The sequence below is a fragment of the Haliotis rufescens genome, unplaced genomic scaffold (genome assembly GCF_023055435.1).
Source record: "Haliotis rufescens isolate VD_foot unplaced genomic scaffold, xgHalRufe1.0.p SCAF_22, whole genome shotgun sequence".
NCBI lineage: Eukaryota > Metazoa > Mollusca > Gastropoda > Lepetellida > Haliotidae > Haliotis > Haliotis rufescens.
The window spans coordinates 7,050,369-7,077,003 of NW_025963913.1; the positions used below are offsets into that span (position 1 = coordinate 7,050,369).

Consider the following 26,635-nt stretch of genomic DNA (forward strand, 5'->3'; position numbering starts at 1 on the left):
CGTACTTATGAGGTTCCATTGTATTTCCGTGCATAATATCCACCCAATAATAAATATCAGCATTGTTTACCACAATATGAATAATTTGTACTGTGTAATTATTAATCAGCAATGACGGTTCAGGATTTGATTCCAAGTCATATACATATCTTGCTTCTGGAATGAAACACAGGAATGCAATAAAAGTATGTTCAGGTGTATTCTCAATATAACCTAAATGCTGTTTACCAGTATAAAAGGATGTACGTTTATAGAGGCCTGTCTCTGTTTAGTTGACCATAACAAGAATGAAAATCAACTTATGCCAATTAATGTGTGAAAACAAACCTCAATTAAAAACGTTCTTCGTCAAGTGTGTTGCCAAGCGTTTCAAACCGAAAAGCCCTCTTTTCGTGAAAAATCAATTTTAGACAGCGTGTGCTCCTTAACTGGGCACTTACCATCACTGTGATCTCACAAGAAATATTCAGTCAACAGGTCAGTTTCAGAAAAGTACAATATAAATAATTTACTTTTCTGAGCCCCACCACTCATGAGCGAGCTGGTGATTTCACTGATGATGCCGTTCATGCTGCCCTTAATGTCGCTGATGCTGCTGTTCAAGGCCTTGTGTGCATCTGGGGCAAGATTCTTCAGATCATCTATGAACTGGCTGACTTTGCCAAAAGCATTGATGACTTTGAAAGCTGTTCCGAGCTCGGTACCATTGGTGGCACCAGACAGGAAGTCCATCAGACCACGTCGACCTGTGGCGATGATTAATGGACTTTTAAATATTTATTAATTTGCCTGTTTCTACATATGTTTTGCCGAAAACAAACCTAATTTTGAAATGTATGCAGTATCATCATGTACATTCAGACGGTTCTGCAACAAGTAAGATCGTTCTGATAGAACAATTCCGTATCAACGAATGACTGGTAAGTAGTGCCGTCCCTTGTTCTACATATATTAAGCTTCCCAACAGAAAACATAGATCGCGGTTTTTTTTAGATTAACGGGGCTCGTACTTATGAGGTTCCATTGTATTTCCGTGCATAATATCCACCCAATAATAAATATCAGCATTGTTTACCACAATATGAATGATTCGAACTGTGTAATTATTAATCAGCAATGACGGTTCAGGATTTGATTCCAAGTCATATACATTTCTTGCTTCTGGAATGAAACACAGGAATGCAATAAAAGTATGTTCAGGTGTATTCTCAATATAACCTAAATGCTGTTTACCAGTATAAAAGGATGTACATTTATAGAGGCCTGTCTCTGTTTAGTTGACCATAACAAGAATGAAAATCAACTTAGGCCAATTAATGTGTGAAAACAAACCTCAATTAAAAACGTTCTTCGTCATGTGTGTTGCCAAGCGTTTCAAACCGAATAGCCCTCTTTTCGTGAAAAATCAATTTTAGACAACGTGTGCTCCTTAACTGGGCACTTACCATCACTGTGATCTCACAAGAAATATTCAGTCAACAGGTCAGTTTCAGAAAAGATACAAAATAATTAATTTACTTTTCTGAGCCCCACCACTCATGAGCGAGCTGGTGATTTCACTGATGATGCCGTTCATGCTGCCCTTAATGTCGCTGATGCTGCTGTTCAAGGCCTTATGTGCATCTGGGGCAAGATTCTTCAGATCATCTATGAACTGGCTGACTTTGCCAAAAGCATTGATGACTTTGAAAGCTGTTCCGAGCTCGGTACCATTGGTGGCACCAGACAGTAAGTCCATCAGACCACGACGACCTGTGTCGATGATTAATGGACTTTTAAATATTTATTAATTTGCCTGTTTCTACATATGTTTTTCCGAAAACAAACCTAATTTTGAAATGTATGCAGTATCATCATGTACATTCAGACGGTTCTGCAACAAATAAGATCGTTCTGATAGAACAATTCCGTATCAACGAATGACTGGTAAGTAGTGCCGTCCCTTGTTCTACATATATTAAGCTTCCCAACAGAAAACATAGATCGCGGGGTTTTTTTAGTTTAACGTGGCTCGTACTTATGAGGTTCCATTGTATTTCCATGCATAATATCCATCTAATAATAAATATCAGCATTGTTTACCACAATATGAATGATTCGAACTGTGTAATTATTAATCAGCAATGACGGTTCAGGATTTGATTCCAAGTCATATACATTTCTTGCTTCTGGAATGAAACATAGGAATGCAATAAAAGTATGTTCAGGTGTATTCTCAATATAACCTAAATCCTGTTTACCAGTATAAAAGGATGTACATTTATAGAGGCCTGTCTCTGTTAAGTTGACCATAACAAGAATGAAAATCAACTTAGGCCAATTAATGTGTGAAAACAAACCTCAATTAAAAACGTTCTTCGTCATGTGTGTTGCTAAGCGTTTCAAACCGAATAGCCCTCTTTTCGTGAAAAATCAATTTTAGACAACGTGTGCTCCTTAACTGGGCACTTACCATCACTGTGATCTCACAAGAAATATTCAGTCAACAGGTCAGTTTCAGAAAAGATACAAAATAATTAATTTACTTTTCTGAGCACCACCACTCATGAGCGAGCTGGTGATTTCACTGATGATGCCGTTAATGCTGCCCTTAATGTCACTGATGCTGCTGTTCAAGGCCTTATGTGCATCTGGGGCAAGATTCTTCAGATCATCTATGAACTGGCTGACTTTGCCAAAAGCATTGATGACTTTGAAAGCTGTTCCGAGCTCGGTACCATTGGTAGCACCAGACAGGAAGTCCATCAGACCACGACGACCTGTGTCGATGATTAATGGACTTTTAAATATTTATTAATTTGCCTGTTTCTACATATGTTTTGCCGAAAACAAACCTAATTTTGAAATGTATGCAGTATCATCATGTACATTCAGACGGTTCTGCAACAAATAAGATCGTTCTGATAGAACAATTCCGTATTAACGAATCACTGGTAAGTAGTGCCGTCCCTTGTTCTACATATATTAAGCTTCCCAACAGAAAACAAATAGATCGCGGGCCTTTTTCAGATGAACGGGGCTCGTCCTTATGAGGTTCCATTGTATATTAGTGTCTTCAGGTGTATTCACAATACGACCAAAATACCGTTTACAAGTATAAAAGGATGTACATTTATAGAGGCCTGACTCTTAATTGACCATAACAAGAATGAAAATCAACTTCGGCCAATTATTGTGTGAAAACAAACCTCAATTAAAACATGAAACACAGGAATGCAATAAACGTATCTACATGACTCTCTACATGGTGCTCCTTCAGGACTCGCTAAATGGTGCTCCTACAGGACTCGCTGATTGGTACTCCTACGGGACTCGCTAAATGGTGCTCCTACAGGACTCGCTAAATGGTGCTCCTACAGGACTCTCAACATGTCGTGCCTTCCGAACTTCAGGGTGTGCCTGCATGACTCTCCATAGGGTGTGTGCCTACATGACTCTCTACATGTCGTGCCTTCAGATCTCATTACACCGTGTGCCTACAGGACTCCCCATATGATCTGCCTACAGGACTCTCTACAGGGTGTGCCTACATGACTGTCTACAGTGTGTGCATACAGAACTCTCTACAGGGTGTGCCTACAGGACTCTCTTCAGAGTGTGCCTACAGGACTCTCTACAGATTATGCCTACAGAACACTCTACAGGGTGTGCCTACAGGACTCTCTTCAGAGTGTGCCTACAGGACTCTCTACAGATTATGCCTACAGAACACTCTTCAGAGTGTGCCTACAGGACTCTCTTCAGAATGTGCCTAAAGGACTCTCTACAGAGTGTGCCCAAAGGACTCTCCACATGCTGTGCCTACAGGACTCTCTTCAGAATGTGCCTAAAGGACTCTCTACATAGTGTGCCTACAGAACTCTCTGCATGGTGTGCCCACAGGACTCTCTGCATGGTGTTCCTACAGGACTTTCTTAAGAGTGTGCCAACAGGACTCTCTTCAGAGTGTGCCTACAGGACTCTCCACAGATTGTGCCCACAGAACTATCTACAGAATGTGCCTAAAGGACTCTGAACAGAGTGTGCCTACAGGACTCTCTACATGTTGTGCCTACAGGACTCTCTTCAAAGTGTGCCTACAGGACACTCTACAGATTGTGCCCACAGAACTATCTTAAGAGTGTGCCAACAGGACTCTCTTCAGAGTGTGCCTACAGGACTCTCTACATTGTGTGCCAACAGGACTCTCTTCAGAGTGTGCCTACAGGACCCTCTACAGGGTGTGCCTACAGGACTGTCTACAGTGTGTGCATACAGGACTCTCTACAGATTATGCCTACAGAACACTCTTCAGAGTGTGCCTACAGGACTCTCTTCAGAATGTGCCTAAAGGACTCTCTACAGAGTGTGCCCAAAGGACTCTCCACATGCTGTGCCTACAGGACTCTCTTCAGAGTGTGCCAACAGGACTCTCTTCAGAGTGTACCTACAGATCTCTCTACATAGTGTGCCAACAGGACTCTCTTCAGAGTGTGCCTACAGGACTCTCTACATAGTGTGCCAACAGGAATCTCTTGAGAGTGTGCCTACAGGACTCTCCACATAGTGTGCCTACAGGACTCTCCACATGGTGTTCCTACAGGACTCTCTTCAGAGTGTGCCAACAAGACTCTATTCAGAGTGTTCCTACAGGACTCTCTACAGATTGTGCCCACAGAATACTCTACAGGGTGTGCCTTCAGGACTCTCTACAGGGTGTGCCTACAGGACTCTCTACATGTCGTGCCTTCAGAGCTATTAACACCGTGTGCCTACAGGACCCTCTACAGGGTGTGCCTACAGGACTGTCTACAGTGTGTGCATACAGGTCTCTCTACAGAGTGTGCCTAAAGAACACTCTACAGAGTGTGCCTACAGGACTCTCTTCAGAATGTGCCTAAAGGACTCTCTACATAGTGTGCCTACAGAACTCTCTGCATGGTGTGCCCACAGGACTCTCTGCATGGTGTTCCTACAGGACTTTCTTAAGAGTGTGCCAACAGAACTCTCTTCAGAGTGTGCCTACAGGACTCTCTTCAGAATGTGCCTAAAGGACTCTGAACAGAGTGTGCCTACAGGACTCTCTACATGGTGTGCCTACAGGACTCTCTTCAGAGTGTGCCTACAGGACACTCTACAGATTGTGCCCACAGAACTATCTTAAGAGTGTGCCAACAGGACTCTCTTCAGAGTGTGCCTACAGGACTTTCTACAGATTGTGCCCACATAACTATCAACAGAGTGTGCCTACAGGACTCTCTTCAGAATGTGCCTAAAGGACTCTGAACAGAGTGTGCCTACAGGACTCTCTACATGGTGTGCCTACAGGACTCTCTTCAGAGTGTGCCAACAGGACTCTCTTCAGAGTGTGCCTACAGGTTTCACTTCAGAGTGTTCCTACAGGACTCTCTACAGATTGTGCCCACAGAATACTCTACAGGGTGTGCCTTCAGGACTCTCTACAGGATGTGCCCACATGACTCTACATGGTGTTTCTACAGGACTCTGTACATGGTGTGCCTACAGATTTCTCTTAAGAGTTTGCCTACAGTACTCCCTTCACGGTGTGCCTACAGGACTCCCTTCATGGTGTGCCTACAGGACTCTCTACAGGGTGTGCCTACAGGACTCTCTTCAGAGTGTGCCTACAAGACGCTCTATAGAGTGTGCATTCAGGACTGTCTACATGGTGTGCCTTCATGACTCTGTACAGGGTGTCCCTCCTGGACTCTCTTCAGAGTGTGCCAACAGGACTCGCTTTAGGGTGTGCCTACAGCACACTGTGCATTGTGTTTCTACAGGACTCTCTACAAGGTGTCCCTACAGGACTCTCCATTGGATGTTCCCACAGGGCTGGCTACAGGGTGTGCCTACGTGACTCTCTACAGAGTGTGGCTACAGGACTCTCTACAGATTGTGCCTACAGAACACTCTACAGAGTGTGCCTACAGGACTCTCTTCAGAATGTGCCTAAAGGACTCTCTACATTGTGTGCCTACAGGACTCTCTTCAGAGTGTGCCTACAGGACACTCTACAGATTGTGCCCACAGAACTATCTTAAGAGTGTGCCAACAGGACTCTCTTCAGAGTGTGCCTACAGGACTTTCTACAGATTGTGCCCACATAACTATCTACAGAGTGTGCCTACAGGACTCTCTTCAGAATGTGCCTAAAGGACTCTGAACAGAGTGTGCCTACAGGACTCTCTACATGGTGTGCCTACAGGACTCTCTTCAGAGTGTGCCTACAGGTTTCACTTCAGAGTGTTCCTACAGGACTCTCTACAGATTGTGCCCACAGAATACTCTACAGGGTGTGCCTTCAGGACTCTCTACAGGATGTGCCCACATGACTCTACATGGTGTTTCTACAGGACTCTGTACATGGTGTGCCTACAGATTTCTCTTAAGAGTTTGCCTACAGTACTCCCTTCACGGTGTGCCTACAGGACTCCCTTCATGGTGTGCCTACAGGACTCTCTACAGGGTGTGCCTACAGGACTCTCTTCAGAGTGTGCCTACAAGACGCTCTATAGAGTGTGCATTCAGGACTGTCTACATGGTGTGCCTTCATGACTCTGTACAGGGTGTCCCTCCTGGACTCTCTTCAGAGTGTGCCAACAGGACTCGCTTTAGGGTGTGCCTACAGCACACTGTGCATTGTGTTTCTACAGGACTCTCTACAAGGTGTCCCTACTGGACTCTCCATTGGATGTTCCCACAGGGCTGGCTACAGGGTGTGCCTACGTGACTCTCTACAGAGTGTGGCTACAGGACTCTCTACAGATTGTGCCTACAGAACACTCTACAGAGTGTGCCTACAGGACTCTCTTCAGAATGTGCCTAAAGGACTCTCTACAGAGTGTGCCTACAGAACTCTCTGCATGGTGTGCCCACAGGACTCTCTGCACGGTGTTCCTACAGGACTTTCTTAAGAGTATGCCAACAGGACTCTCTTCAGAGTGTGCCTACAGGACTCTCTACAGATTGTGCCCACAGAACTATCTACAGAGTGTGCCTACAGGACTCTCTTCAGAATGTGCCTAAAGGACTCTGAACAGAGTGTGCCTACAGGACTCTCTACATGGTGTGCCTACAGGACTCTCTTCAGAGTGTGCCAACAGGACTCTCTTCAGAGTGTGCCTACAGGTTTCACTTCAGAGTGTTCCTACGGGACTCTCTACAGATTGTGCCCACAGAATACTCTACAGGGTGTGCCTTCAGGACTCTCTACAGGATGTGCCCACATGACTCTACATGGTGTTTCTACAGGACTCTGTACATGGTGTGCCTACAGATTTCTCTTAAGAGTTTGCCTACAGTACTCCCTTCACGGTGTGCCTACAGGACTCCCTTCATGGTGTGCCTACAGGACTCTCTACAGGGTGTGCCTACAGGACTCTCTTCAGAGTGTGCCTACAAGACGCTCTATAGAGTGTGCATTCAGGACTGTCTACATGGTGTGCCTTCATGACTCTGTACAGGGTGTTACTCCTGGACTCTCTTCAGAGTGTGCCAACAGGACTCGCTTTAGGGTGTGCCTACAGCACACTGTGCATGGTGTTTCTACAGGACTCTCTACAAGTTGTCCACTACAGGACTCTCCATTGGATCTTCCCACAGGGCTGCATGGTGTCCGTCCAGGACTCACTACATGGTGTGGCTACAGGACTCGCTACATGGTGTCCGTCAAGGACTCACTACATGGTGTACCAACAGGACTCTCCACAGGGTGTGTACCTACACGACTCTCTACAGTGTGTGCCTACATGACTCTCTATATGGTGTGCCTACATGACTCTCTTCAGAGTGTGCCTACATGACTCTCTACATGGTGTGCCTACAGGACTCTCTACATGTCGTGCCTTCAGAGCTCTTTACACCGTGTGCCTACAGGACCCTCTACAGGGTGTGCCGACAGGACTGTCTACAGTGTGTGCATACAGGACTCTCTACAGATTTTGCCTACAGAACACTCTACAGAGTGTGCCTACAGGACTCTCTTCAGAATGTGCCTAAAGGACTCTCTACAGAGTGTGCCTACATGACTCTCTGCATGGTGTGCCCACAGGACTCTCTGCATGGTGTTCCTACAGGACTCTCTTAAGAGTGTGCCAACAGGACTCTCTTCAGAGTGTGCCTACAGGACTCTCTACAGATTGTGCCTACAGAACTCTCTACAGAGTGTGCCTACAGGACTCTCTTCAGAATGTGCCTAAATGACTCTCAACAGAGTGTGCCTACAGGACTCTCTACATGGTGTGCCTACAGGACTCTTTGCATAGTGTTCCTACAGGTTTCTCTTAAGAGTGTGCCTACAGGACTCTCCACGTGGTGTGCCTACAGGACTCTCTTCAGAGTGTGCCTACAGGTTTCTCTTAAGAGTGTGCCTACAGGACTCTCTACATGGTGTTTCTGCAGGACTCTCTACAGGGTGTGCCCACAGGACTCTACATGGTGTTTCATCAGGACTCTGTACATGGTGTGCCTACAGATTTCTCTTAAGAGTTTGCCTACAGTACTCCCTTGATGGTGTGCCTACAGGACTCTCTACATGGTGTGCCTTCATGACTCTCTACATGGTGTGTCTACAGGACTCTCTACAGGGTGTGGCTACAGGACTCTCTTCAGAGTGGGGCTACAAGACTCTCTATAGAGTGTGCATTCAGGACTGTCTACATGGTGTGCCTTCATGACTCTCTACATGGTGTGTCTACAGGACTCTCTACAGGGTGTGGCTACAGGACTCTCTTCAGAGTGGGCCTACACTCTATAGAGTGTGCATTCAGGACTGTCTACATGGTGAATCATGACTTTGTACAGGGTGTCCCTCCTGGACTCTCTTCAGAGTGTGCCAGCAGGACTCGCTTTAGGATGTGCCTACAGCACACTGTACATGGTGTTTCTACAGGACTCTCTTCAAGGTGTCCACTACAGGACTCTCCATTGGATGTTCCCACAGGGCTGGCTACAGGGTGTGCCTACGTGACTCTCTACAGAGTGTGGCTACAGGACTTGCTACATGGTGTCCGTCCAGGACTCACTACATGGTGTGCCAACAGGACTCTCTGCATGGTGTTCCCTAAAGGACTCTCTACAGTGTGGCTACAGGACGCACTACAATATGTGCCTACAGGACTCGCAACATGGTAATTTTACAGGACTCTCTACATGGTGTTTCGACAGGACTCTCTATAGAGTATGGCTACAGTACCCTCTGCATGGGTTCGTTTTGATACCTTCACATTTCGCTCCATCACCTTTTGTTCAGCTTCCAGTTTACATCGCTACAGGGTGTGCCTACGTGACTCTCTACAGAGTGTGGCTACAGGACTCGCAACATGGTGTGCCTTACAGGACTCTCTGCATAGTGATCCCTACAGGACTCTCTACAGTGTGGCTACAGGACTCTCTTTAGAGAGTGCCTACAGGACTCTCTGCATGGTGTTTCTACAGGACTCTCTACAGAGTGTGGCTACAGTACTCTTTGCATGGTGTTTCTACAGGACTCTCTTCATGGGTTCGTTTTGATACCTTCACCTTTCGCTCCATCACCTTTTGTTCAGCTTCCAGTTTACATCGTTTCTTTGGGTTAGTATTACTATCATGGAGTTTAGTTTACGTGGGCTGTCAGATACGTATATTCATTTGTTGGTCGCGCTGACAACTCGCGTTGCATTTGACTTGTGTCACGATGTGCACGTGCGCGGTCAGACTGCGCTAACATAACCATTCAATAAGTTTTCAATATCCAAGACTTATTAAAACGAGCATGAATCGATTGCTTCCTCTCTCAGAACTGCATGATGACCTTCGTCAAAGATAAGACGAACACGCTGCAGAAGAGTGGTACCAGCTGACAGCATGTTATTTGTCCACATTCATCATGCTTCAAAGACTGCTATATCTGGACCTCAGGAGAAAGTAGTTTTTTAAGCCATCGACGCCCATTTTAATACATGGTCATACAGTAGACAGTTCTGGGGTCCAACTTACCACGAGGAGCAGCCAAGGCCGTGGCCATACACACAGCAAGTAGAAGCAGCCTCATGTCACAATGCCTAGGTGAAAGAAACTCGCATGTCTTAGAAACACCATTTATATCTACAAAACGTCCTGCCGCAAGCTTGTATCTCTACAAGGAAGATTTATTTAATGAGCTTTCTCTAAGTTCCATGACGAAATGACATTTCCTAGAATGCTGATACAGAGGAAGGTATACTTTACGACTAGTTCAACACACATACACTACAACAGACCAAGGTGTTGAGAAGCGTGAACCACGTACCCTACCTGTCAGCTGCGGCGGTGAGAGCGAAACACACCGGAATCACGTGCCCTTGTCTTATCTAGGCATATTTCAGGTATTGGCACTCCCCGAGGACGCGACATAACTCTGATAGCCAAGAATAAGACTCTCAATACAAACACATCCATACCCATTCCTCTAGTCCTTTTGTTCTTTTTTAACAACCTGACTGGTCCTCTTCCTGACTGTTGTTCTATGTTCAGATGAAAGTTGCAGGGGGTACTTGATGTGCATTTTCAAAACTGATGAATAGTATGCATATTCATTTGATCAAATACAACCGTGGAAACACATTAGAGTGTAACTGTACAGTGTTCAGTGTGGATCAGTTTTGGTTAAAATGAATACGGGTACGGTCCTGACCCACCAAGGGTAAGATTCGTGGCGAATCTGGGAATGGAACACACAATCAGAGGCTCCAACCTATGTCGCACATTTACAAAGGTGGACGTGTACAGCATGAAGGGAACGTGACGTAGCACACACGCACACACACCACATTTAAATCATATAAATATCGTAGTTATAAATATGTTAGAAACTTGTTTTACATTGATATAACTGTGCTTTATTTAAATTTGGTAGTTAAACGGTCAATGAAGATAAATACTGTATAGTGTAACAAAGGAGGGAACTTAGTACGTGTGGCGAGGTTCGTCAAAAAGAGAACAAGGTCAATTAACTTAATTCAAGAGCCACGCAGTTACGTAACTATACACCACAGAGGCAGAACCATGGGTTCACAGTTTCAATGTTTAATTTCGGGGAGCAAGCCACTAAACCTTTGGTACAATGTTCTGTCGGATTGGGATACTGATGCTAGATCATTTAACAAATTGTAGGAAAATAATCACCATCAAATGACGTCATTAGGGCAAAGTTGATTCCTAAAACATGTTAATCATTGTGACGCACACAGGCGCGCGAGTCTATTGACACTCTAGTCCAAACCTACCTGGTTTCGATGTTTACCACACCCCGGTGGGTGTGAAGGCAGCTATGGCAACACAGGAATTGCTCTACATTAACTAAGTTTAACATCATCTAGCAGTAGGTTCTGTCAGCCAGACGCCTCACACTCAGACAGGGCAGCTTCATAGGGTAAGTGGACACACTTGTGAACATATGTAGGTATGTTATGGTATGACATGGTCACCACTACGGTAACGTAACGCTCTTTTCTCTTTAATCTTGTAAGATTTGGATATGAAACTATTGTTTTACCAAGTTAGAACAAATCAACGTTATGTCAAACGTAAGGTTCAACCTGATCTACCTTAGTAATGTAATCCCTTATGTAGTGAGATGAAAAGGGGTGTACGTTGCGTTCAAGATTGTTGCACTTACCGACTCCGAGACAAACAGTCCTTGTTTTTCCGAACGCCAAGTAGGGTAATAAGTACCATCTTTTAACGTCTTTTGGTTTGACGCGGCCATGGGATCGAACCACCGACCTCCCGATCTCCGGGCATACGTTCCATCCACTGAAGGCGGTGACGGCCGTAGAACTACAGCCAGTTCATAAACCCTGAGGTCAAGGGATCAAAATTGTGATGTAAAAAGTTACGTCATTTTCATTTGTAATTACCTCAGATTGTGAGCCATGGTGTTTCCTTGGACATCTAAAGCATAACTGGAAATGTGCATTTGAATATCTTTTTTTTCTAAACGTTTCAGGAAATAAATAAGAAAGGATTACGCCATACTCTTGGCCATAACGGGCGACATTAAAACTGCCATTAACTACTCACAGATGTATATGAATTGTTATTCAACTAGTAACTAGTGCCTGAACAGTGACCAGACGGCACCAGCTATACGTGGACAAAGACCAGAGTGTACCAGCTGCACGTGCACAGTGACCAGAGCGCACGGTCTTGTACGTGGACAGTGATCAGAGCGTAACAGCTGTACGCTGACAGTGACCAGCGTGTACCAGCTGCACGTGGACAGAGACCAGAGTGTACCAGCTGCACGTGGACTGTGACCAGAGCGAACGGTCTGTACGTGGACAGTCATCAGAGCGTACCAGCTGTACGTGGACAGTGACCAGAGTGTACCAGCTGTACGTGGGCAGTGACCAGAGTGTACCAGCTGCACGTGGACAGAGACCAGAGTGTACCAGCTATACGTGGACAGAGACCAGAGTGTACCAGCTGCACGTGGACTGTGACCAGAGCGCACGGTCTGTACGTGGACAGTCATCAGAGCGTACCAGCTGTACGTGGACAGAGACCAGAGTGTACCAGCTGTACGTGGACAGTGACCAGAACGTACCAGCTGTACGTGGACAGTGACCAGAGCGCACGGTCTGTACGTGGACAGTGATCAGAGCGTACCAGCTGCACGTGGACAGAGACCAGAGTGCACCAGTTGTACGTGGACAGTCATCAGAGCGTACCAGCCGCACGTGGACAGAGACCAGAGTACTAGCTATACGTGGACAGAGACCAGAGCGCACCAGCTGTACGTGGACAGTGACCGAGGCTTAATCATATATGACCAAGATGGACGCTAAGTACAACGCTACCAACACGGCGGACTCAATGCCTAAAAGTGACTTTGGCAACTTCCATACCTTTGTCAACATCTGCAACAAATACATCATCCCGTTTATCATCATCACTGGCATCATCGGCAACATCATCTCATTCGTCGTGTTTATCTGCTCCCAGTTGAAGCGTCTGTCTACATCAGTATACCTGGCGGCCCTGGCTTTTGCCGACACCGGGTTTCTGATTTGTGTCGGTTTTGGTTGGCTAGACAATGTAGGTGTAGCCGTCTTTCGTGGCAGCGGTATCTGCCAGATTGTCGTCTGGGTCACATATATCTTTAGTTTCGTATCTGTTTGGTATGTTGTCTGCTTCACAACTGAAATGTACCTCTCTATATTCCACAGCGATATAGGGCACAAAATATCAAAGCCGAGAAAGGCGCGAATTGTTGTCTGCTTTTTTTTAAGTTTTGCCTGTGCGTTTTACATGTACACATTTTGGTCGGCAAAATCTCTGTCAGTGGACGGGAAACAGTTATGCGTTCCACATACCGAAAATAGAAACGTCCTGATTGGTTTAACCCTAGCTGATACGACAATGACGCTCGTTCTGCCCTTCTCTATTCTGATATTTATGAACACTCGAATCCTGATCCTCATCATGCGAGTCTACAGCACGAAAACAGCGGGCGACAGCAATTCCTCCAGTGCTGATGGTACGATTGACAGCGGTCAAGCCTGCGATGGTCGACGCGTCAAATATGCCTCGAAGGTCCAAAAGAAAACAACAAAAATGTTAGTAACAGTAGCAATGTCGTTTTTGTTTCTCAACCTGCCCAGTCACGCGATACGAGTGCAGTCATTACTGAGGACCTTGTTCCAGTCAGGCTACGCCACGACAGAGATCGAGTACCTTTGTCACCAAGTAGTCCAGTTGCTGTATTACCTCAACTTTGCCATCAACTTTGTCATATACAATGCTTGTGCCAAAAGCTTTAGGAGAGCTATTCTCAGACTTCCGGAGATTATAATATGCTGCACATGCGCAGAAGAAGAAACTTATCATAGGAACCGGCGACAGAGAAATCCAAGAGTGATCCGCAGACTAGACAGAGAGAAAATTCAGAATTCGCGCCTGGTAGAGGTGCACCTGTCTGAGATGCACTTATCACAGATGCAATCATTTGGTCCCGGATTTATCTGCAGGTCTCCACCGTGTCTCATCCAAGAAGCTGTGCCCATAAAACAGGGTAACACGTCCTTGTAGCCCGACACAGCGTCTAATGCGGGGAGCCACATGCATTGGGCTCGAAACAGTGTTACATACAGAGAGACTTGCAAGGGGCTCGAAACAGTGTTATATGCAGTGAGACTTGCAAGGGGCTCGAAACAGTGTTACATACAGTGAGACTTGCAAGGGGCTCGAAACAGTGTTATATGCAGTGAGACTTGCAAGGGGCTCGAAACAGTGTTATATGCAGTGAGACTTGCTAGGGGCCCGAAACAGTGTTACATACAGTGAGACACATGTATGGGGCTCAAAACAGTGTCACATACAGTGAGACTTGTATGGGGCTCGAAACAGTATTACATACAGTGAGACCTGCAAGGGGCTCGAAACAGTGTTACATACAGTGAGACACATGTATGGGGCTCAAAACAGTGTCACATACAGTGAGACTTGTATGGGGCTCGAAACAGTATTACATACAGTGAGACCTGCAAGGGGCTCGAAACAGTGTTACATACAGTGAGACACATGTATGGGGCTCAAAACAGTGTCACATACAGTGAGACTTGTATGGGGCTCGAAACAGTATTACATACAGTGAGACCTGCAAGGGGCTCGAAACAGTGTTACATACAGTGAGACACATGTATGGGGCTCAAAACAGTGTCACATACAGTGAGACTTGTATGAGGCTCGAAACAGTATTACATACAGTGAGACCTGCAAGGGGCTCGAAACAGTGTTACATACAGTGAGATTTGCAAGGGGCTCGAAACAGTGTCAAATACAGTGAGACACAGTCATGGGGCTCGAAACAGTGTTACATATAGTGGGACTTGTCTGGGGATCGAAACAGTGTTACATACAGTGAGACACAGTCATGGGGCTCGAAACAGTGTTACATATAGTGAGATTTGCAAGGGGCTCGAAACAGTGTCAAATACAGTGAGACACAGTCATGGGGCTCGAAACAGTGTTACATATAGTGGGACTTGTCTGGCGATCGAAACAGTGTTACATACAGTGAGACACAGTCATGGGGCTCGAAACAGTGTTACATGCAGTGAGACACATTCATGGGTCTCGAAACAGTGTTACATATAGTGAGATTTGCAAGGGGCTCGAAACAGTGTCAAATACAGTGAGACACAGTCATGGGGCTCGAAACAGTGTTACATATAGTGGGACTTGTATGGGGATCGAAACAGTGTTACATACAGTGAGACACAGTCATGGGGCTCGAAACAGTGTTACATATAGTGAGATTTGCAAGGGGCTCGAAACAGTGTTACATGCAATGAGACACATTCATGGGTCTCGAAACAGTGTTACATACAGTTAGACACATTCATGGGGCTCGAAACAGTGTTACGTGCAGTGAGACACATGCATGGGGCTCGAAACAGTGTCACATACAGTAAGACTTGTATGAGGCTCGAAACACTTTTACATGCATGGGGCTCGAAACAGTGTTACATACAGTGAGACTTGCATGGGACTCGAAACAGTGTTACATACAGTGAGACTTGCAAGGGGCTCGAAACAGTGTTACATACAGTGAGACTTGCAAGGGGCTCGAAACAGTGTTACATATAGTGGGACTTGTCTGGGGATCGAAACAGTGTTACATACAGTGAGACACAGTCATGGGGCTCGAAACAGTGTTACATATAGTGAGATTTGCAAGGGGCTCGAAACAGTGTCAAATACAGTGAGACACAGTCATGGGGCTCGAAACAGTGTTACATATAGTGGGACTTGTCTGGCGATCGAAACAGTGTTACATACAGTGAGACACAGTCATGGGGCTCGAAACAGTGTTACATGCAGTGAGACACATTCATGGGTCTCGAAACAGTGTTACATATAGTGAGATTTGCAAGGGGCTCGAAACAGTGTCAAATACAGTGAGACACAGTCATGGGGCTCGAAACAGTGTTACATAAAGTGGGACTTGTATGGGGATCGAAACAGTGTTACATACAGTGAGACACAGTCATGGGGCTCGAAACAGTGTTACATATAGTGAGATTTGCAAGGGGCTCGAAACAGTGTTACATGCAATGAGACACATTCATGGGTCTCGAAACAGTGTTACATACAGTTAGACACATTCATGGGGCTCGAAACAGTGTTACGTGCAGTGAGACACATGCATGGGGCTCGAAACAGTGTCACATACAGTGAGACTTGTATGAGGCTCGAAACACTTTTACATGCATGGGGCTCGAAACAGTGTTACATACAGTGAGACTTGCATGGGACTCGAAACAGTGTTACATACAGTGAGACTTGCAAGGGGCTCGAAACAGTGTTACATACAGTGAGACTTGCAAGGGGATCGAAACAGTGTTACATACAGTGAGACTTGCAAGGGGCTCGAAACAGTGTTACATACAGTGAGACTTGCAAGGGGCTCGAAACAGTGTTACATACAGTGAGACTTGCAAGGGGCTCGAAACAGTGTTACATGCAGTGAGACAAATTCATGGGGCTCGAAACAGTGTTACATACAGTGAGACTTGCATGGGACTCGAAACAGTGTTACATACAGTGAGACTTGCAAGGGGCTCGAAACAGTGTTGCATACAGTGAGACTTGCAAGGGGCTCGAAACAGTGTTACATACAGTGAGACTTGCAAGGGGCTCGAAACAGTGTTACATGCAGTGAGACAAATTCATGGGGCTCGAAACAGTGTTACATACAGTGAGACACAGTCATGGGGCTCGAAACAGTGTTACATAAAGTGGGACTTGTATGGGGATCGAAACAGTGTTACATACAGTGAGACACAGTCATGGGGCTCGAAACAGTGTTACATATAGTGAGATTTGCAAGGGGCTCGAAACAGTGTTACATGCAATGAGACACATTCATGGGTCTCGAAACAGTGTTACATACAGTTAGACACATTCATGGGGCTCGAAACAGTGTTACGTGCAGTGAGACACATGCATGGGGCTCGAAACAGTGTCACATACAGTGAGACTTGTATGAGGCTCGAAACACTTTTACATGCATGGGGCTCGAAACAGTGTTACATACAGTGAGACTTGCATGGGACTCGAAACAGTGTTACATACAGTGAGACTTGCAAGGGGCTCGAAACAGTGTTACATACAGTGAGACTTGCAAGGGGATCGAAACAGTGTTACATACAGTGAGACTTGCAAGGGGCTCGAAACAGTGTTACATACAGTGAGACTTGCAAGGGGCTCGAAACAGTGTTACATACAGTGAGACTTGCAAGGGGCTCGAAACAGTGTTACATGCAGTGAGACAAATTCATGGGGCTCGAAACAGTGTTACATACAGTGAGACTTGCATGGGACTCGAAACAGTGTTACATACAGTGAGACTTGCAAGGGGCTCGAAACAGTGTTGCATACAGTGAGACTTGCAAGGGGCTCGAAACAGTGTTACATACAGTGAGACTTGCAAGGGGCTCGAAACAGTGTTACATACAGTGAGACTTGCAAGGGGCTCGAAACAGTGTTACATGCAGTGAGACAAATTCATGGGGCTCGAAACAGTGTTACATACAGTTAGACACATTCATGGGGCTCGAAATAGTGTCACATACATTGAGACTTGTATGAGGCTCGAAACAGTGTTACATGCATGGGGCTCGAAACAGTGTTACATGCAGTGAGACTTGTATAGGGCTCGAAACAGTGTCACATACAGTGAGACTTGCAAGGGGCTCGAAACAGTGTTACATACAGTGAGACTTGCAAGGGGCTCGAAACAGTGTTACATACAGTGAGACTTGCAAGGGGCTCGAAACAGTGTTACATACAGTGAGACTTGCAAGGGGCTCGAAACAGTGTTACATACAGTGAGACTTGCAAGGGGCTCGAAACAGTGTTACATGCAGTGAGACAAATTCATGGGGCTCGAAACAGTGTTACATACAGTGAGACTTGCATGGGACTCGAAACAGTGTTAAATACAGTGAGACTTGCAAGGGGCTCGAAACAGTGTTAAATACAGTGAGACTTGCAAGGGGCTCGAAACAGTGTTACATACAGTGAGACTTGCAAGGGGCTCGAAACAGTGTTACATACAGTGAGACTTGCAAGGGGCTCGAAACAGTGTTACATACAGTGAGACTTGCAAGGGGCTCGAAACAGTGTTACATGCAGTGAGACAAATTCATGGGGCTCGAAACAGTGTTACATACAGTTAGACACATTCATGGGGCTCGAAATAGTGTCACATACATTGAGACTTGTATGAGGCTCGAAACAGTGTTACATGCATGGGGCTCGAAACAGTGTTACATGCAGTGAGACTTGTAGAGGGCTCGAAACAGTGTCACATACAGTGAGACTTGCAAGGGGCTCGAAACAGTGTTACATGCCGTGAGACACATTCATGGGGCTCGAAACAGTGTTACGTGCAGTGAGACACATACATGGGGCTCGAAACAGTGTCACATACAGTGAGACTTGCAAGGGGCTCGAAACAGTGTTACATGCAGTGAGACACATTCATGGGGCTTGAAACAGTGTTACATACAGTGAGACACATTCATGGGGCTCGAAACAGTGTTACATACAGTGAGACTTGCTAGGGTCTCGAAACAGTGTTACATGCAGTGAGACTTGCATGGGACTCGAAACAGTGTTAAATACAGTGAGACTTGCATGGGGCTCGAAACAGTGTTACATACAGTGAGACTTACATGACGCTCGAATCAGTGTTGCATACGGTGAGACACATGCTAAAGGCTCGAAACTGTTACATGCAGTGAGATACACGTATGGGACTCGAAACAGTGTTACATACAGAGAAACGGATGCATGGTGCTCGATATAGTGTTACATACAGTGAGACACATGCACGGAGCTTGAAACAGTGTACTTCCTGTATTTGTTAATATGTGTTATGATTTATGATTGAATAAATGATGCTTTGAATATTTGTCATATGTGTATTTACTTCTGGAAGTAACAGGCTGTTATTGAGATGGGGGAGTAGCCGGAGGTTTCTGTAAACAAAACACTTATTTACTTTGCCATATGATATTGATATTAATCAGTTGACCAGGGGTGAAAAACAAGATTTTCGTTCCCACATTTAACTTATACCTACAAACTTCTGTATAAAGGAGGTATCTGTACACACAAATTGTCAAATAAATTGTTTCATTTAACTGTAAATTCTAATTCACTGAGAATACATTGATAAAATCATTTTGTTTTACTTAATTTTCAAATCTTGTGAGTAGGTAAAACACTATTACAATTGAAATGTGACAATAAAACCACTATAACTGTGAAACACAATTGTCCTTAACCATTATGCTATCCTATACAGAATAAAAATGAAAATATATCACATAGCGGCTGAAATATTGTATATAATGTCACCCAAAAAACAAAAACAAAACAATTTTGACGAAAATTGATTTTTGAGATATGGTTGTATATTATGTTAATGTTTCGTAAGGGTAGGATCATTGCAAAATTCTTAAAGACACCAAAATAGTAAAATCATAAAGACGGTCGCGATTACGCCCTGTTTTTGAAATCAAGATCTAATAAAGTTGTTCAACATGCTCATGTAATATATCACATGAAAGTGTTTTTACATGGACCTTTCTACGATGTATATTATTCATTGACGTCTTTGGTAAATGTATCCCTAACAATAAAACAAACATATGAGGTTCAATGAACTACATACTACCTGTGCGTTTCTTTTTTTGAAGAGTGTATATCTGAGTTCAGATTTATAAAAAGCCATACCAATCCACTGGTGGCAATATTTTCAAAGAGCATTGGTGTTTTTAATGAAGAGAGTGTGTATACCTATAAGTGAGCCTACACTATGTAGTCTTGGTTGATCTGTGTTCTTGTCAGCTGTAGTTGATGTACCCGATGTAGCCGAGGTGCCTGCTCCATGCTCTTCCTCTGCACAGGCAACCGAATAAGTTCATCCACTAAGGTAAAGAACCATTTTAATATTTAATATAGTAATATTTAAATTGTGTTAGTATGTCATTGAAAACTTAATATTCCATCGAATTCTGAAATACACAATGTATTTACTCATTTGCTACAAAATGTTCAGTTTTAACATACTATGACATATGTTTACAGGCTATATATAACGATCATAACCCTGTGTCAAAACCCAACTCACCTGCAGTAACAACAGAAAATACAGGATGGTGGCAACTGCGTCTTGCTGGACAGAGTTGTCAGATATTTCACTACATGTGTACACAGGGGTGTTACAAAATCCTCTCAGACGAAATGTCAACATCATTACGGTATATCCAGTGGCTAAATTGTATGACGGATTATGTATCATGGTGTCCCGACGGCTTGTGTCGTTGCCCGTGCTGTCAATCACGGGTTTGCCTGACAAAAATGGCCATCTTGACATAGCAAGAAAAGTGCCGACTTCACCGCGAAAGGATTTCCACTGCTGTAGCATTTTACGAACTTTTCCATTAATTATTGTCTGAGGACAGATTTGTGTGATTTCAGATCGTGAATCCATTTGTGAAAAACACACTTGGAACTACAATACGGAATGTCTGATACCTTCCTAAGTATGACATAAATAAGTGACATTTCACTTCACAGATCTTAATTCCATATTCACATTTAATAACGAGGTGTTTTGAAGTCAGTTAATGACGGGTCCAGATTGGGGCCCGGTGCATGACAGACAGACAAGTCGACATATTCCCACGAGGACCCGTGTTTGGATTAAAGTCCATTGTGTTATATTGAGCGTTTACAATAGTCAGTCCTAGAATACAGTTAATACATTAAATGTTTTTATCATCCATTTTTTTTAAATATGTCGTGCGGGACAAATTTTATTTGTTTTAAAATGAACTATTCAAATCACCTGTTTACATAAGCTGTTGATGATTGTGATAAATATGATGCATGACTATTTGGTATAACTGCGTATAGGATTTAATTCAGGAGAACACGCATTGCAGCTGGAGATACTTTGGAACAATACAGTGACTTGGGTTGGGATGTTTGGTAGTGAAGCGCGCGGGGATGAAGATCTAATAATTAACTCTTGGTGGCATTAAGTCGGACCGTTTTATTCATCCTTAAATATAAAGATATAAGCGATAAAACCCTTTCCATATTCATGTGAAATTACTGTATGCCCAAAGCAGAGTCGATTGTACTATTCCGGCTATATCATGAGCATGTGTGAGCGTGCCGGTGCTTCAACGGTGGTTGGTAAAATAAACGTTGGTTATAATTTGACACACGCAAATTGTATGTCCTATTTACCATAGACCCAGTGTAACTATATCCCTAGAGACAAAGACCCAGTGTAACTGTGTCCCTCAAGACATAGACCCGTAGTAACTGAGTCCCTCAAGACAGAGACCCAGTGTAACTATATCCATAAAGACAAAGACCCAGTGCAACTGTCTCTCTAAAGACATAGACCCAGCGTAACTATATCCCTAAACACATAGACCCAGTGTAACTGTGTCTATAAAGACATAGACCCAGTGTAACTTTATCCCTCAAGACATAGACCCAGTGTAACTACATCCCTAAAGACATAGACCCAGTGTAACTATATCCCTCAAGACATAGACCCAGTGTAACTGTGTCCCTCAAGACATAGACCCAGTGTAACTGAGTCCTTAAAGACATAGACCCAGTGTCACTGTGTCTCTAAAGACATAGACCCGGTGTAACTATGTCCCTCAAGACAGAGACCTAGTGTAACTGTGTCCCTCAAGACATAGACCCAGTGTAACTGAGTCCTTAAAGACATAGACCCAGTGTCACTGAGTCCCTAAAGTCATAGACCCAGTGTAACTGTGTCCCTAAAGACATAGACCCAGTGTAACTGAGTCCCTAAAGATATAGACCCATTGTAACTGTGTCTCTAAAGACATAGACCCAGTGTAACTATATCGCTAAAGACATAGACCGGGAATAACTGTGTCCCTCAAGACTTAGACCCAGTGTAACTGTGTCCCTCAAGACATAGACCCAGTGTAACTGTGTCCCTCAAGACATAGACCCAGTGTAACTGAGTCCTTAAAGACATAGACCCAGTGTCACTGTGTCTCTAAAGACATAGACCCGGTGTAACTATGTCCCTCAAGACAGAGACCCAGTGTAACTATATCCCTAAAGACAAAGACCAAGTGTAACTGTGTCTGTAAAGACATAGACCCAGTGTAACTGAGTCCCTAAAGATATAGACCCATTGTAACTGTGTCTCTAAAGACATAGACCCAGTGTAACTATATCGCTAAAGACATAGACCCAGTGTCACTGTGCCCCTGAAGACATAGACCCAGTGTAACTATATCCCTAAAGACAAAGACCCGGTGTAACTAAACTGACGTCCAAAAGAAACTTTACCAGAGTTTGAAATCACTCTTGCTAAATAAAAAACAACAAAACATACATGCATGAAGTATTGAGAAGATCAATATATCAACATAATCAACACTGAAAATGACAATCATACCGCGACCTAGAATGACGTCAGAGCCCCCCAAAGGTGGGTGTGGTACAAAACTCGAGCTTTCAGAATCATGGACAATAGGCAGAGTACATAAACAATCGCTCACGTTCATTAACAAGTCATTAGTAGCGTGTGTGACCACCAAATGCCGCAATACACGCAAAAACTCTTTGACGCACAGAAAAAGTCAGTCGTCTGATGAGGTCACGTGGGATTTGACGCCATTCTTCTTGGAGGGCCAAGATCAGTTCTTGCCGGTTGGCTGGAGAGTGTGGTCGTTGTCGAACACGACGATCCATCAAGTCCCAGAGGTGTTCGATGGGGGACAGATAGATAGATCGGGTGAGTGTGCAGGCCACGGCAGGTCGGTGACGTTGTTGGCTGCGAGGAAGTTAGTGACAATTCTGGCTGTATGGGCTCTAGCGTTGTCATGCTGATAAATGACATCACGTGGCTGCTGTTGGAGAAATGGTAGGACAACTGGACGAAGAATGTTATCCATGTAACGCTGAGCTGTCAAGTTTCCGTCAACGATGACCAGCGGTGTCCTCTCCTGCCCACTGATCCCTCCCCACACCATGACACTCCCTCCACCATATTGTACGACCTCCTGCACGCAACACGCCGCCGTTCGTTCACCCCTTCGGCGGTAAACACGTTGTCTTCCATCAGCCCTAAACATACAGAATCGACTTTCGTCAGTGAAGACAACCCTCTGCCAGTCACGTCGTTGCCAACGTCGTACAGTCCGGGCCCATCTCAATCGCAGACGACGATGTTGCGCTGTCAATAGCTGTCCTCTGTATGGTCTAAAAGCCATGATTCCATGAGCCCTGAGTCTCCTGGCCACTGTCTGTCGACTAACCCTGTGACCTAAGGCATTTGTCGCCGATGACGTCACTGTCAGGAAGCGATTTCGGAGGTGCAAGGTACGCAAGTACCGGTCATCATGGGGCGTGGTCACCCTGGGTCTGCCTGTTCTTGGCCTGTCAGCGGTCCGCCCTGTCTGTCTGTAACGTTGGATCAAGTTGGTAACGGCAACACGGGAGCAACCGAAGGTTCGTGCAATATGGGCGTGGGTGGCTCCCATCTGTACCATACCCAAGGCTCGTTCACGTTGTTCGACTGTGAGTCGTGGCATTTCTTTTGTGTTTTTTTATCACTGTGGATGTCAGACTTGCCGTTGCAATCGTTTTATACCCTTACCCGCACGTGCATTTGCAGTTGCCCGTGGTGCACGTGTTTTTCCATTTTCGCGTGTTATCTCGCAAACATGTAACAGACGATTAACATTTTCTGCATACACTATTGTTGTATTTAGGTTATGTGTTTTAGATAGACTTCATCGAAAAAAAAATTATACTTTGTCTGAAATTTATATTTTCAGTTGGTAAAGTTTCTTTTGGACGTCAGTTTATATCCCTAAAGACATAGACCCAGTGTAACTGTGTCCCTAAAGACATAGACCCAGTGTAACTGTGTCTCTAAAGACATAGACCCAGTGTAACTACATCCCTAAAGACATAGACCCTGTGTAACTATATCCCTAAAGACATAGACCTAGTGTAACTATATCCCTAAAGACATAGACCTAGTGTAACTATATCCCTAAAGACATAGACCCAGTGTCACTGTGTCTCTAAAGACATAGACCTAGTGTAACTGTGTCTCTAAAGACATAGACCCTGTGTAACTATATCCCTAAAGACATAGACCCAGTGTAACTATATCCCTAAAGACATAGACCCAGTGTAACTATATCCCTAAAGACATAGACCCAGTGTAACTTTATCCCTAAAGACATAGACCCAGTGTAACTACATCCCTAAAGACATAGACCCAGTGTAACTGTGTCCCTAAAGACATAGACCCGGTGTAACTTTATCCCTAAAGACATAGACCCAGTGTAACTACATCCCTAAAGACATAGACCTAGTGTAACTGTGTCCCTAAAGACATAGACCCAGTGTAACTATATCCCTAAAGACAAAAACGCGGTGTAACAATGGAACTCACAAGACTCTTCCATATAAAAAAATTACGTTGTCCAATTTACGACGTCATCAAGTTGCAAGCGCATGTTCGAATCTCCAGAAATGACGTCGTGATAGAACAATGTTTTGTCGTGAAATAAACCACGCTTCGTTCTTCATTGTTCTTTGCGATTTATCGCGTAACCTTCTCCTATAGGTCATTAGCTGACAGGGAAAGATTTGTCTTTCCTACATTAGAGGACATTATGGCGAAAAGACTGTTCTTCAATTTGAATTGATCCACGTTAGCAACAAACACGAAAATCGAAATAAACATAAGGCCATTCAATCCACGGCTGCGTTTATTTCTGTTCCCAATATGACCGTCGCCCACCACAATCTGCATCTATGTGCAGATGCCCTCGATCTGACCGTCGACCACCAGACACTCAAGCCCATCTCTACAGTCACAGTCGTGGCTGGTGCCCCCGGGCACACAGCGCTGCCCCTGACGCTTCATCTGCTGACAGTAGCCGTTCACAAACAGCCTCTTCCGGCCCGGGAGCCAAATCTCGGCGCAGCAGTGGTCCACGGGACAAGCAATCCCGCAGTCCTGGCGTCGAACCGCGAACCCAACAACAACCTTTTGCAAACAGAGCCTACGATAATATGATGCTTTCTTGAGAATACCTTTCTAAGTTCTAACGGTAAAGTATGTCAACATTCTGCGGTATCGTCAGAAATGCATATTTTGGGACTGCTATTTCATCAGAATCAACATTATGTTCTCAAAGTTATTCGACCTAATTTGGCATTTGGTGTTTGGTCTTAAAATTGACTTGGACTTCTGCAAAATGCATATTTTTACGCAATTTACAGACAAGACTATATCACTTGACAATGACGGGTGTTTAAACGTCATCTCATCATATATAAGGGAGCAGTCTGATCGGACTAGAAAGTCTAATCTTCAAAACTGACTCGACGGGGCGACGAGGTTTTAATTTTAACATCAGGAAGGGGACTGCCATAAAAGAGCAATCTATTCGGTTCAAAACACTCATGAAAATAATATTTGATAAAATACAATTTCAACACAGACGTACCTGTAGAATTAAGACGAGGCAAAGAAATATACCGAAAACTGAAAACTGTGTCATCTCTGTAATGGTAAGAGTTCTCGGAGTTATCGAAGACTGACCCTCGTGTTGTTGCTAGGTTACTTATGATTACAGACAACCTGTGACCTCAACATATGTACAGTTTCCATGTAGCAGATCTGTAACCCTTGTTTATTGCGAAAAGAAGAAACTGAGATCATGGTCGTTAATAAACATAACACCGAAACCTATACCTGGACTTCCCGTATTTAAGCCCCAGGCCTAATTACGGAAAGTATAATTTTCTCATTTGAAATATGTTATCCGAAATTAAGCCCAGGGCTCAATTTCGGAAGCTAATGGTTTCTTACCTGAATAGGGGGCACCATTTGCTGAAAAAAATCCGAAACTGTTAAGTTGTTTTAACTGAGAAAATATTAAACTTGAATATTAACTTTGAACAGGACTTGCTGTTTACTGCACATTAGGATTTGCCTGTGTAGTGCATCGCCAACTTTAACTTTCGGAGGGAGTAAGTTATTAATTTAAGAAAGATCACTCCAAAATAAATATCCGAATTTAAGTCCATGGGCCTAAATACGGGAAATCCAGGTATTGTTACCTTTCCTATGCAAGGTGCCATATCGGTAGACAGCAGTATTTTACGATGGTGTAATTTTCTCAGTCGCACTAGAGAGAGAGAGACAGACAGACAGACAGTAAGATAGACAGACGGACAGACGTATATTTACTTTAAACCAAATACACAGATTTACAACAGTCGCTGCGAGCCAGATAAAACAATGCATGCCCATTGACTGTGCGCGCATTCTGTATGAATGAAATCGTTCTCGGGGTACATATTTCCCTACAGACATAATCTGTTACGAAAGACGTATTTAGGTGGTATCAGGGTGACCCTCGTTGTGGTTAATTTCACCATTGAGCACATTTGGGCCCAGATCTAAAGTTGCATGACAGCAGGGAGCTTCCAATATAATACATAGGGCGTAGCTTGCTTTGGGCGTGGTTCCGTGTGTTACGTCATTAAGATCAAGATAGTAGTT

At 44.4% G+C, this 26,635-nt stretch overlaps 1 protein-coding gene across 1 annotated transcript in view; it reads right to left on the reverse strand.

Moving 5' to 3' along the window:
- LOC124117086 overlaps positions 1-10,287 on the reverse strand; it is a 31,644-nt gene extending 21,357 nt beyond the window's left edge. The window contains exons 1-5 of the mRNA XM_048401470.1: positions 10,273-10,287; positions 9,976-10,040; positions 2,526-2,759; positions 1,519-1,752; positions 513-746 (exon numbers count right to left, since the gene is read on the reverse strand). Of these exons, the coding sequence (XP_048257427.1) occupies positions 513-746; positions 1,519-1,752; positions 2,526-2,759; positions 9,976-10,030 (757 nt within the window). The 5' untranslated portion in view covers positions 10,031-10,040; positions 10,273-10,287. The remainder of the gene's footprint in view (positions 1-512; positions 747-1,518; positions 1,753-2,525; positions 2,760-9,975; positions 10,041-10,272) is intronic.
- Positions 10,288-26,635: the final 16,348 nt, after the last annotated feature.